The sequence below is a fragment of the Ctenopharyngodon idella genome, chromosome 12, assembly GCF_019924925.1.
Source record: "Ctenopharyngodon idella isolate HZGC_01 chromosome 12, HZGC01, whole genome shotgun sequence".
Lineage (NCBI taxonomy): Eukaryota > Metazoa > Chordata > Actinopteri > Cypriniformes > Xenocyprididae > Ctenopharyngodon > Ctenopharyngodon idella.
Genome location: NC_067231.1, coordinates 19,670,051 through 19,684,151, shown reverse-complemented (window position 1 = coordinate 19,684,151; position 14,101 = coordinate 19,670,051). Strand labels below are relative to the sequence as shown.

Genomic DNA, 14,101 nt, shown 5'->3' with positions numbered 1-14,101 from the left:
TGTTGGTCAGTGAAAATATTGGAAATCTTTTCTTTGTACTTTTGTCAGTTAAAAAAAGTTTAAGAGAATTAACAAATCACAGATTGTGGTTTTTATCTCAAATCTTCTGGAATTGGGGTTGTACTAGAATTACCAGTTTTACTAAAATTACCATGGTTAAACTATGTGTAGCAAAACCATGGTTAATTTGTGGTTACCATGGTTTAACTACAATAACCATGTTTTTTTGGTTTTTTTTGGTAGTAAAACCATGGTTAATTTTCGTAAGGATTGTTAATCAACATCTGTCAGAAATTCCACATCTGAAGGGCCGGGTATGTTTCATTTTCCACGTTCCAAACAGTTGAGTGCGCGAGTCTTTCAGAGTATATTTTTTTGTTCTTGAGCTCGGAAAGACGTGTTCGGCGCTTGTGCACTATCTAGTGGACATTGTTTTCAAGCGCTCTAGTCACTCGCACATGCGCTGTTGTACGCGCACCGTCCACGCGGACACACACACACACACACACACACACACACACGAAGAACTTATCTTTGACCCAAAACAAGGCGGCTGCACGCGGACGCTCCGGATGACGAAAGCCTACATCACGCGGACCGTCGAGAAACACGGACGGCCGAAGTATACTTTGGGCTTTATTGTCATATATTTTTAGTCCAATATACCCTGAGATCCACACAAAAACACAATTTATGGTCTTCATATTCTCTTACCTCAATTATTATCATTATTAGACCCCACAGTCTCACTCGTTTCTCAATGTCAGTGCTGCTTAAAAAATGTTTAAGCTGGTTTAAGCAGGTTTAAAGTGGTCTAGCTATCAAGTTTCCCAGTCTGACCAGCTGGAAAACCCCTAGAAACCTCTAAAACCAGCAAGGCCGCAAGACCAGCAAGCTATTTAGGCTGGTTTAAGCAGTTTTTTTTCCAGCAAAGAATATAAAAGGGAGGGCATTAAGGAGAGATAGACGAGAACTCTGCCCACGACGACAACAATTCAAGGAGACCACTAAAGAAGGATCTCATAGAGAGCACATCCACAATGAAGAACCAAAGCAGAGGTCTGATTGTTATTCTGCCAAATAACACGAAACTAAACATGACTGTTGGGGTGAGTGTGTGAAGATGTTTTTATATTTTATCATCACAGTGAAATTGACATGAATATCAAGTTCAATGGAGTACCAATTTAAGAGTTACAGCCTCTTTTGCGTTTGTTAGAACGTTATATTTTTGCATGTGTGATTGATGTGGGAACTTTTGTCTTTTTTCATAATACTGCATATATTTTGTCTTTGTGATGAACATTATTCAGATTTCAATTATTTAAGGTACAGCCCTGCTTAAAAAAAAATGTAAACTGGCTTTCTGGGTAATTTATCCTATATATAGTATGTCTTATTGTTTATCATGTCTGTATTACAGCTTAAGGACAGAGGTCAAGATGTGTTCAACCAGATGTCTGAGCTACTCGGCATCTCAGATCTTCACCTCTTTGGTCTGAGTGTTGTGAAGGGTCTGTGGTTTCCTTCTGTTTGTTTGTACATGTGAAACTGCTAACTGAGCCTTTTTTGTTTGAATGATTTGAATAGATGCTGAGCTAGACAAAAAACAAGAATGAAGGGAGTGACCGTTCTGTTTGTCTAAACCATATAGGCTTATAATGCTCATTCCATTTCACCAGACAATCAACTGCTTTTCCTAGATCTGGAGCAAAAATTGTCCTTGTATCTCCCAAAGACCTGGAGAAAGAATACATCAAAGGTAAAATCAAACACAAATAAGTCTTCATTGTCACATGATCCTTCAGAAATCATTCTAATATGCTGATTTGGTGCTCAGGGGAAAAAACAACAACAACAACAAAAAAACATTTATTATTATCAAAGTTTATAACAGTTGTGCTTAGGGTGACCACCATCAAACAAACCAAATGTGGGACGATTACTAAGTTTGCGTGGGACATGTTACCAACACTAAAACACAACCTGAAGCTGTTATATAATGTCTATCTAACTTAATAAAAACATTTGTATTCTGCCTTTCAGCTGATAAAAATACTTTGTTCTTTAGTCCCTTCCAGAAAACACCATTACATCACAATGTAACATAACATGTCTTTATTTTACATGTAATTTACATTCAACATCACTGACCCTAAAGGCAGCAGGCATCATGCAGATAACTATTTACTTTGAAACAGTTCTGACCAAGTCCAACTCCGCTCTACATTTCGATTGACAGCCGTACTAGTGACCATGTTTACTCCTTTCTTTTCAACCATTGGATAGGATTTAAAAAACAGCCGTTGTATTTGTGTAAGGTGGGATGTTACTTTTGCGTAAGGAAGCGCTGTTAAATACAGGTAAAAAACTACGCAGCAAAAAGAATAAATAAAATGCTTTCTTTAAAAAAAAGGCAAAAGAACGCATGCACGTTTTCCTAATATGATAATTAAAAACCATCAGACTGATGAAAATGCGGGACATTTTCTCAATATGCGACATGCGGGACAAGGGGTGAAAATGCTGTGCGGTACAACGCAAAGCAGGACAGGTGGTCACCCTAGTTGTGCTGCTTAATATTTTGTGGAAACTGCCATACATTATTTTGAGGATTCTTTGATGAATAGAAAGTTCAAAACAACATATTTGAAATAGTCTCGTTTAACAATGTAAAACTCTTTACTGTCACTTTTGATCAATTTAATGCATCCTTGTTGAATGACATTATTAATTTCTTTAAAAAAAAAAAAAAAAACTGAACTAAAAAGCGAACTTGTTTCTTTAAAAGAGCTGTATTTCTTTAAAATAAATGCCACTTGGCTTTAAATTTTGATATATAATGCAAAGATGTAAAATTTTCTATTGTGGCTTAAGTGTCCAGATACTTTTTGAAGGCCATCTGCAGTGTGCGTATAATTTTTTTATTTTTTATTAATTTAACTCCCTTTGGTATTTGGAATTAGTGGGGTATTCTTCTGTCAGTTAAACACAAATCATAATTGAGTGTTACAGGGTTAAATACTGAAATTATATAGGACAATGATTATAAAGCCAAGGAGCAGCATGTAACAGCACTTCACAGCTGTGGGCAGTTGGGGAAATTTCTGGTAACTGTGGTTCATTTGTTGAGTTAGGATTCCAGTAATTGGGGGCTATTACCAGGTCTGATGACCGAATAGTTTGCTGGCATGAGACCACATGTGACATGCACTGTCATCCTAGATGCATTGTTTAATTTATTCCTGTATTTACTTTCATAGGAGGAAGTAGTTCTCTCTCTGAAAGTGCAGTACTTTGTAGAAAATGTTCAACTAATTCTGTAAGTACATTTATTTTTGGCATTGGTGTGGGAAATGTTTTTTGTTTTCTATCATTTTGCCCTTCTAGGATATTGTTTCCAATAATATGTCACCTTACTTTGTGTCAGTGTCCTGCATCACCGTGGCTTATTAGACTTAACCCTGTAAAGCCTGACAAATGAAATAATAGTCAGAAAATTTTATTTTTAATCCCATCTAACAGGGAATAGATAGATAACAACATTCTGTCAAGGTTCTCTCAAAGTTATGAACAAAGGTCTTCCAGTAACATTAATTTAACGTTTTTTCAAAGTTATCTGGTTTTTAATAATATTCTCAAAACATTATCACAATATCATTATTTACACATCATTCATGGAACATTTTTTTTCTGGAAATGTTTTAGTTGGATGTTTGGATTTTTTTTAATTGTACTAATTGTTTCAGAATGTTCAAAGAACGTTCGAAAGTAACGTTCCCATAATATTTGAAGAATGAAAAAATGGAATTTACTTTTATTTTTTTCTTTTCATTGAACTTTAATGTTCACATAACCAAGAATTATTTTTTTAAACTGACCAGTAAGTGTTCTTCTTGAAATATTATGTTAATTATTATTATAAGTTATTTTTATGTTTACTTTATAAAATCATTAACCATTTTACAGCAAAAAGGCAAATGTACCACGACCTAAAGGGGGATTTTTTTTTTTAAATTATACTGAAAGCCCCTTTACTAGCTAAAAAAGTATAAACTATCAATCAGACGACAGAATGCTTAGACATTTGCATATCAAATATGATACAGTAGGCTTTATAGGGTTAATATCCCACAAATTTGGCAGCTACACACCAAAAAAATGAATGAATACATACAGTGCTCAGCGTAAATGAGTACACCCCCTTTGAAAAGTATAGTATTTTAAACAATATCTCAATGAACACATAATCAATTTCCAAAATGTTGACAAGTCTAAGTTTAATATAACATCTGTTTAACTTATAACATGAAAGTAAAATGAATACTATAACTTAGATTACACATTTTTCAGTTTTACTCAAATTAGGGTGATGCAAAAATGAGTACACCCCACAACAAAAACTACTACATCTAGTAGTATGTCTGGCCTCCATTATTTTTAATGACAGCACCAAGTCTTCTAGGCATGGAATGAACAAGTTGGCGACATTTTGAAACATCTATCTTTTTCCATTCTTCAAAAATGACCTCTTTTAGAGACTGGATGCTGGATGGAGAGTGATGCTCAACTTGTCTCTTCAGAATTCCCCATAGGTTTTTCGATTGGGGTCTCTGTGAGATAGTTGCAGTTCCATCTTTTTAAAATTTTTGTAGCACTTTTGATACAGTATTCTGACTGATAAGTAAAGCTTTGCTGATCTTCTTGGAGCCTTCACCTTTCTGGTGTACAGAAATTATTTTCTTTCTCAGGTCTTGTGATATTTCTCTTCCATGTGGTGCCATTGCTGACAGCATGAAATGGGAAGGGGTTTTAACACCCTTTTATAGTCAACTGTCTGCTGGACACCTGTGTAATGAATAATTAAGACTCACCTGTGGTTGAATTCTTGTTAAATTAGACATTTGTAGTCTAAAATTTAGCTTTGCTCCAGAGACTTTTGATGGGGTGTACTCATTTTTGCATCACCCTAATTTGAGTAAAACTGAAAATTTTGTTCTTTAAGTTATATTATTAACCTTACTTTCATGTTATAAGTTACACGGATGTTATATAAAACTTAGTCTTGTCAACATTTTGGAAATTGTTTTTGTGTTCATTGAGATATTGTTTAAAATGTTACTTTTCAAAGGGGGTGTACTCATTACGCTGAGCACTGTACATACATAAATGTACATTAAAGGGTTAGTTCAGCCAAAAGTGAAAATTCTGTCATTTATTACTCACCCTCATGCCGTTCCATACCCGTAAGACCTTCGTTGACCTTAAGAACGCAAATTGAGATATTTTTGTTGAAATCTGATGGCTCCATGAGGCCTGCATAGGGAGCAATGACATTTCCTCTCTTAAGATCCATAAAGGTACTAAAAACATATTTAAATCAGTTCATGTGAGTACAGTGGTTCAATATTAATATTATAAAGCGACGAGAATATTTTTGGTGCGCCAAAAAAAACAAAATAACGACTTATATAGTAATGGCCGATTTCAAAACACTGCTCCAGGAAGCTTCGGAGCGTTATGAATCAGCGTGTCGAATTAGCGGTTCGGAGCGCCAAAGTCACATGATTTCAGCAGTTTGGTGGTTTGACACGCAATCCGAATCATACCTTGCATGCCCAGACGCTACGCCACTGTCCGAGACCTAAATAAAAGTATTGTTGAAACATTTTATTGTTTATCATTTAAGTTGTAATCTGTTTTAAGTGTCTGTTTTAAACTGCTTTTTCAATCTCAAAGTAACAGTGAAGCCCGCCAGCTGTATTATGCCGAACTGAAAGGAAGAGTTTTGAGATCTGAGTGCTTTGAGCTAGAAGGATTATACTTTCAGTTGGCTGCATACGCCCTGCAAGCTGACCTGGGAGACTACGAAGAACGAAACTCTGCATACTTTAGCCCACTGGGCTTTTTCCCTTTTTGGGTGAGGCCTTCTTCAGGCTGTTTAAATTAGCTGTTTTTTCCCTTTAGACTGTGGGGCTGAAAAAAAAAAAAACTTGTTCACCCAGTCTTATTGTGCACAAACTTATGTTTCCATTGTGACACTAACAGATTATACAGAAGCGTGGGAATGATTATATACTGGAGCACACCCCAACCCTGCATAGGGAGCTTAAGGGAATGTCATCCAGCGAGGCTGCCTTACTTTTCATGCAGGAAGCATATACCTTGTGTGATGTGCCCCTCACCATCTACAGATTGTTCAAAGTTAGTGTTTTTATATAATATATATATACACACACACACACACAAGTCCACTGTATTCAGAAGTGTTGTAATAATTGACCAGACAAGACTGGACTCAAGTCAAGTCAAGTCCAAAACCATATTTTCAGGAGCATTTGTGACCTTGGACAACAAAACCAGTCATAAGGGTCGATTTTCTAAAATTGAGATTTATACATCATCTGAAAGCTGAATACATAAGATTTCCATTGATGTATGGCTTGGTAGGATAGGACAAAATATTTTGAAAAACTATTTGAAAATCTGGAATCTGAGGGTGCAAGAAAATCAAAATATTGAGAAAATCGCCTTAGTTGTCCAAATGAAGTCCTTAGCATTGCATATCCACTCACAAAAATATTTTTTTTGATATATTTACGGTAAGAAATTTACAAAATATCTTCATGGTACATGATCTTTACTTAATATCCTAATGATTTTTGGCATAAAAGAAAAATTGATAATTTTGACCCATACAAATGTATTGTTGGCTAATGCCACAAATCTACCCGTGTGACTTATGACTATAGTCATAGAAAATATGGCATCGGACTTTACTTGAACTTGAGTACTAGAGTCAAACTAGAGTTGTGCCATTCAGAGCTGAACTGAAAGTACCTTTTACATTTGAATTTAATTCCTGAATTTGAACTGAGGTATGCAAACAGAATGCAGAATTGCAAATTGAATGTAAGGAAACCGTATTTAACTGATTTGACCTGAATTCAAAGGAATTCATATAAATTTTAAAAGCAAAGTTTATCTTTGGTTTGACAAAGCCTTGTTTGAAAGTTGGAAAATATATACAGTAGTCAACATTTGAAGTGGATCAAAAAAGTTAATCAAAGTTGTCCTAAGATCTAAGTTGTCCTAAGAAGAAGGTTTTGATCCACTTCAAATATTGACTACTATATTTAATATAAATATTAGGGCTGTGAAGCGATTAAAATTTTTAATCTAATTAATTACATGATGTGCCTAATAATTAATCTAATTTCTCCCAAAATATAATTTCAAAGGGTTAGTTCACCCAAAAAAAAAAAATTATAATAAATTTTTTTTTATAATATTAAGGTTGAACCACTGTATTCACATTAACTGTTTTAAACGTTTTTAGTAACTTTCTGGGCATCTGAAAGTGTTAATTGTCTTGCTGGCAATGCAGGCCTCACTAAGCCATCAGATTTTATGAAAAATAACTTAATTTGTGTTCTGAAGACGAACGAAAACCTTACAGGTGTGGAAGATGGGTGAGTAATTAATGACAGAATTTTCATTTTTGGGTGAACTAACCCTTTAAGTCATTGTGATGTAAAGCATCAAGTAGACATTATAAAAAGTAGCTTCAGCAAGAAATATTTTATTTGATTCAACATAGAATTTATTACAGATACTCTGTGGTATAAAATCAGTATCACATTTGCAATCGTGCTATTCTTGACAGACATTTTCTATAGAAATTTCAGAAAGGCAGCACTTGTGTGATATAGCTTAACTACATCATATGATGTAAATATTAGACAAAAACTCAAACAGGGGCATTTTTTGTCCCATATCTTGAATTTTTATTGAAACACGTATCATTTCATTTCTGAAATTCATGTCTGAAACTGACAGAAACAGAGAATCTTATTATGAAACATGATACATTCTTATGAAACATGTATCATGCGTGATGAGCCATATCTTCAATTTTAGGGGCCTTGAATGTCCCTTAAATTCAAGATGTGGCTCATCACACATGATACATGTTTCATAAGAATATATCATGTTTCATAATAAGATTCTCTGTTTCTGTCAGACATACTTTCTTTTTCTTTCCATTTCTGCCCCTCCTCTCTATCCCTGCTGTCTCAGGAAAAGAATAAAGCACAAGGTTATGTCCTCGTGTACTTGACTTCTAGAGGACTGCAGACCTCTGAGGTAACTGTATCGTATCGTACTGGACACTCAAATTATATTCTACCCATAAACATAGTTTTCTATACACACAAAACCAGCACAAACTGACCTAGAACAGAATAGAAATTCATGTGAGTCTAATCTAGTCATTTCTGTAGTGTTGAATAACGATTTCTCAAAGTATATGCGCATGTCCCCCTTACAGGTGTATGTCTTGTTTTTAATCTCCAGATGCTGAATGGAAAACAGTTTCTATATGATTTGCCATGGTCAGATATTCATTCCATTACATTTCAGGTGATCTTTACCAGTTTTCCATTGCATATTGTTTACAAATTCAACCAGCCAGTTAGCAATCATTTGTGACATTTGAACATCCTTTTGAGGAACCACTTGACGTCTTTAGTATGTTCTAGCTCTGTTTTGCAGTTTAGGAATGAGTTATTGTCTTGGTTGCTCTGCAGGGCAGGAAGTTTGACATCCGTGCTGATGGCATGCGTGAGAAAAAGATGGTGTTCTATAGTTTTTCTGTCCTTCATGCCATAAGCCTGCTCCAGCACATACGCAACAGTCACCGGCTGCATCTGAACACAAAGTCCTTAGTCATGCAGCTCAAGGAAAAAAACGGTCAGTGCAAAAGAACAACAAAGCTGTGGAAGAGGGTGGTGCAGAAAAAAAAAGATTGAGCATCTATTGTGGTCTGCTGTCTACTAAGCTTCCTGTTTTCCCACCTGTACATTTCCAAGTAATAAGACATTATTTTTGTTAACAATACAGTTCTAGATACACTATTAAGATTTCTTTTTAAAAGAATTTTGAAAATAATTTTTTGAAAAATAATTAGGATTTTTTTAAATGATTTTCAAAGAAGTCTCTTATGCTCACCAAGGCTGCATTTATTTGATGAAAAATACAGTAAAAACAGTATTATTGTGAAATATTATTACAGTTTAAAAGAGTTCTTTCTATTTTAATATATTTTAAAATGTAATTTATTCTGATGATAAAGCTGAATTTTTAGCAGCCATTACTCCATTCTTCAGTGTCACATGATCCTTCAGAAATCATTCTAATATGCTGATTTGCTGCTCTAATAACCTCTTATTTTTATCAATGTTGAAAACAGTTTTTGCTCCTTAATATTTTTGTGGAAACTGTGATACAGTACCCTTCAATGGTTTGAGTCAAGTCAAGTCACCTTTATTTATATAGCACTTTTTACAATGCAGATTGTGTCAAAGCAGCTTTACAGCGATAACTGGTATATAATTTTGGCTGCACAGCAGCTCTTAAAGAAAATGGTGTCAATGCAGGCAGATCAAAGCACTGTTGAATATCAAATGTCAAGTGTCCCCAACTAAGCAAGCCAAAGGCGACAGCGGCAAGGAACCCAAACTCCAACAGGTGACATCGGGTGGCAAACAGGTGGCAAATAGGTGTTAAAATGGAGAAAAAAACCTTGGGAGAAACCAGGCTTAGTCGGGGGGCCAGTTCTCCTCTGGCAAACAGTGCTTTGTTACGATTCAGGTAGCTATCACAAGCCCGATAGGATCGCAATATTCAAAGTATTTATTCCAGTTCAATCCAGTTGAGGATCGTATTCATCACGCCGGTATGGACGGTTTGTTGAGGAACTGTGCCACTGGCTGTTGTGTCGATGAGGCCTTCACAATGGATGATCTAGTTGACTCAATCTCTGCTGATACTTCAGGGGTGCGTTGTGGTCGTGTCAAGGCGTAGGTCCTCAATCTCACCTGGATACGGCCCGGACCGGTTGACTATGGTAAACCTCGGGATAAACAGAAAGTCTAATATTAGCGTAGATGCCATTCTTCTTCTGATGTAATGAGTACATCTGGTGTTATAGGAAGTGTTCCCGGTTCCGGCTGACCTAATTTATGCAGCCTAATAATCCTTTAACAGATTTGAAAAAATGAATTGATAATGTGTTATGTGTATGCCAGGTTAAAGAGATGCGTTTTTAGTCTAGATTTAAACTGACAGAGTGTGTCTGCTTCCCGAACAATGCTAGGAAGATTGTTCCAGAGTTTAGGTGCCAAATAGGAGAACCGCCTGCAGTTGATTTTGATATTCTAGGTATTATCAGCTGGCCTGAATTCTGAGATCGCAATAGACGTGAAGGACTATAATGCATTAAGAGCTTGCGCAGGTACTGGGGAGCTAAACCATTTAGTGCTTTGTAACTAATTAGCAAGATTTTAAAATCTATACGATGTTTAACAGGAAGCCAATGCAGTGTTGACAGAACTGGGCTAATATGGTCATACTTCCTAGTTCTAGTAAGAACTCTAGCTGCTGCATTTTGTACGAGCTGTAGTTTGTTTAACAGGCGAGTGGAACAACCACCCAGTAGAGCGTTACAGTAATCTAGCCTTGAGGTCATGAACGCATGAGCTAACTGTTCTGCATTTGTCATTGAGAGCATATGTCGTAGTTTAGATATATTTTTAAGATGGAAGAATGCGGTTTTACAGATGCTAGAAACATGGCCTTCAAGGTAAGTAAAGTCTTTTTCTTTAAATATCTGTTCAGCAAGGATGCATTAAATTAATCAAAAGTGACAGTAAAGACATTGTTACAAAAGATTTCTATTTCAAATAAATGCTGTTCATTTGAATTTATTCATCTAAGTATCCTGAAAAAAAAAAAAACTTTTTCCTCAATAATATTAAGCAAAAAATCTGTTTTAAAACATAAAATCAATATTTCATGTCCACATATTAATTTAATTAGACGGCGGTAATAAACAAGATAATGTAGCCTGCATTCAGCCTGTCATCATCACAAAATAAACCCTGACAGGTTCATCAAGACTCTGACACAGAGGGGTTTTGTATCACCCTGAAGCCCCTTTTAATGTTCAAAATAGTATATGTAGAAATTACATTAAACAATAGGTAACACTTTAGTATATAGGGAACACATATAAACTATCAACTATAACTTTTCCCTCAATAAACTCCTAATTTACTGCTTATTAATAGTTGGTAAGGTAGTTGTTAAGTTTAGGTATTGGGTAGGATTAAGAATGTAGAATAAGATCATGCAGAATAAGGCATTAATATGTGCTTAAGTACTAATAAATAGCTAATATTCTAGTAATATGCATGCTAATAAGCAACTAGTTAAAAGACCCTAAAATAAAGTGTTACCAAACAATATTAGTAAATGCTGTAAAAGTAATGATGATTGTTAATGCATGTAAATAGTGATAATGTGCAGCACAACCATACTGTAAATTTTATTATTATTCCTTTCTTATATTTAAATAGTTTACATAACTAGACATTGTTTTTACCCACACTGATTTTTAATGTGAGTCCTGCCTCTGTTTAGATAGAGGGACATACAAAGAGATGTACATCACTGATGGAGCTGATCTGGACATGGAGGACAGCGATGATGAGCTCCCACCAATGAAATTCCTCTTAGACCAGAAGCGAACCACTGACACCACTGAATGTGGAAATGTCAAAGGTAAAGGTTGAGACTGATGTAACTGCTCCATTATTAGCAGCACCACATGGGATTCAAGTTTGTTTTATGGGGTGGACAAAACAATATGGCAGTGGTTTGGGGATAGAGCCATCTCTGATGTGAGAAGCAAAACTGAAATCATAGAATATATCCTCAATATGATTATTTTGTACATGTTGCATCCAAATATTAATACTAAATATTACTTTAAATAATTTATTGTTCATTTTAGAGTCTATTTTATTTTACTGTATTTTCTATTGCATTGTCTTGCATTTATTGTTTTATTTTCTGTGATTTGTGTCTGCTGTAAGTTTCCTCTTGGTGTAGCTAGATAATGTCATATTTATTTATTTTACCCTTCGCCGGGAGTTTGATTAACAAGTGATCTAACCAATCATAATGCCGAATCCGCCATTTTGTCCGACAAAGCAGTAAGGAGTTAGAAGATTAACCTCGGTGGACTTGAACTTGAAAAATGGTGTGTATTGACGTCTTTCCGCGTTTGAAACAACATTCCTTTTCATGTCCATTGATGTTTATTTGATGCTGTAAATTAAACTAGTAGGAAGAGATGATCGGTTCACGAACCACTTGAGCTGAGGCGCTACAGCAATCTGTCACAACACGTTAAAGATTTTATTGTTCTAACCTGCTCTGTCTTGTCTGTCGACGTGTTATCAGTGTCCTCATTCTCTGAAAACAAGTCTTAAGGTGGGTAGCCATTTCACAAACCATGAAAATTATTTATTGCGGCAACTATTTGAGTTACATGGCATCATAAAATATGGCAAGAATCTAGATGTCGCCTTACCTTGGGAAGAGCACAGTAACGGTCACCACTCCTGTATGCCTCTTTTGTGAAAACAATACCTCCTCTCACATAAGAAAGTCAAGTAGAAATCCCCATTGTCCTGGACTAACACGCCCTCTTGCCTACCACTTTTGCCAGTTATTTATAGGCCTGACATCACAGTGTCAGGTCAGGTCATCATAGTGATTTCTTTATTCAGTTAGCCACAGGTTATTTTTTTATCCTCCTCACTTAATCCCGAATGAGATTTAAATCTTAAAGTAATGGAGCAATAAAATTAAAGTTACTTTAGTTTCTAATGCAATTTTGCTTCTCAAATAATTTATATTGATATAAGGATGTTTAAAAAATTTAATGAAAAAACAAGACAAAAATAGGACTACTTGACCTTTAAATAAGTCACTTCTGTTTGTGACTCCAAGATGAATGTCTAACAGATTTAAAGAAGCATTAATTAATGTCCTTATTTGTGCAATATGTGCAGATAGTGATGTTTCAAAGGGCCCTTGCGGCTTAGAGATGAGTGTTGATGAGCCAGAAGAAATGTTTGTAGATGACCCTGAAGACATCCTGCGTTTAGTTGAGCTGGTGGAGGGTGTATCTGTGGATGGTCCTTTACTTCTGCCAATTTCTCATTGGAAAGGTGAGACCAGGAATTAGTATAAGTATACATGAATTTAGCTTCTTAAATGTCACATACACTATGGTTCAAAATTTTAGGGTCAGTAAGATTTTTTTTTTTTTTTTTAAGAAATTAATACTTTTATTCAGCAAGGATGCATTAAAATGATAGAAAGTGACTGTAAATACATTTATAATGTTACAAAAGGTTTTTATTTCAAATAAATGCTGTTTGTTTTGGCTTTCTATTCCTCAAAGAATACTGATAAAAAAAATGTATTACAGTTTCCACAAAAATCGACAATCGTTTTTTAAGATTGATAATAATAAGAAATGTGTCTTGAGTACCAAATCAGCATATTAGAATGGTTTCTGAAGGGTCATGTGACACTGCTGAAAATTAAGCTTTGCCATCACAGGAATACATTACATTTTAAAACAAACCTTTAAATGGTAGTTTAGGGGAGTTATTTTCTAAACATGCTAGGAGACCAGCCTAAATGGATTTTAAGTGGATTTTTCAACAGGGTAGTCTTTTAGTTCTGATGTATTTGTTAATATGTTTCACTGCTCAGTGAATGAATGACACTTGACTAAAATGTCATTTATTTCCTGTCTCCATTCTGCAGGTCAAAGTTAGGCATTTTCTTATTATCAGCGTCAATCAGGAAGTGAAAAAACAACCTCAAGAGCAACAGAAAGCTTTGGAGCTTTGAACAGCTTTGTTCAATGAATTGCCACTATGAAGCTTTTTTTTTTTTTAATTACCTGAACATTGTTATATACCTAACATGTAAAATGCACATAAATTTTTGGCAAAGCATGTTGAAATCATTTTACATGCAAGCTCAACTTATACAAAGCATACCTAGCACACATTGTATAACCAAAAATGTACCAGTGTGCAAAACCTTTTGGGGAAATAACACCTAATATACATCTCAAGGACAAGGAGAGACTGACCTTTTGTTAGGAATTTCCCGAAAATTCCAAATGCATATGAAGACATGAGGACATGGAAATGCTGAGTGAGAAGATTACAAA

At 35.2% G+C, this 14,101-nt stretch overlaps 1 protein-coding gene and 1 long non-coding RNA gene across 3 annotated transcripts; one reads left to right on the top strand and one right to left on the bottom strand.

Moving 5' to 3' along the window:
* The first annotated feature begins 228 nt into the window (after positions 1-228).
* On the top strand, positions 229-13,677 carry LOC127523532 (FERM domain-containing protein 6). Of its 2 annotated transcripts, none has more exons than XM_051914308.1 (11): positions 229-1,109; positions 1,424-1,514; positions 1,704-1,762; positions 3,264-3,322; positions 5,740-5,920; positions 6,049-6,204; positions 8,080-8,145; positions 8,356-8,421; positions 8,589-8,751; positions 11,482-11,622; positions 12,921-13,677. In XM_051914308.1, the coding sequence occupies exons 1-11, from the start codon at positions 1,041-1,043 to the stop codon at positions 13,094-13,096; spliced, it is 1,227 nt and encodes a 408-aa protein (XP_051770268.1). In that variant the 5' UTR covers positions 229-1,040; the 3' UTR covers positions 13,097-13,677. The 2 variants fall into 2 exon arrangements, with proteins under 2 accessions (XP_051770268.1, XP_051770267.1); XM_051914307.1 differs by having other exon boundaries at positions 230-1,109; positions 1,683-1,762.
* On the bottom strand, positions 9,309-12,913 carry LOC127523533 (uncharacterized). The gene is made up of 2 exons (XR_007932890.1): positions 12,437-12,913; positions 9,309-11,601 (listed from the first exon to the last, which is right to left on the bottom strand). It is a non-coding gene; the product is annotated as an uncharacterized LOC127523533 (long non-coding RNA).
* Positions 13,678-14,101: the final 424 nt, after the last annotated feature.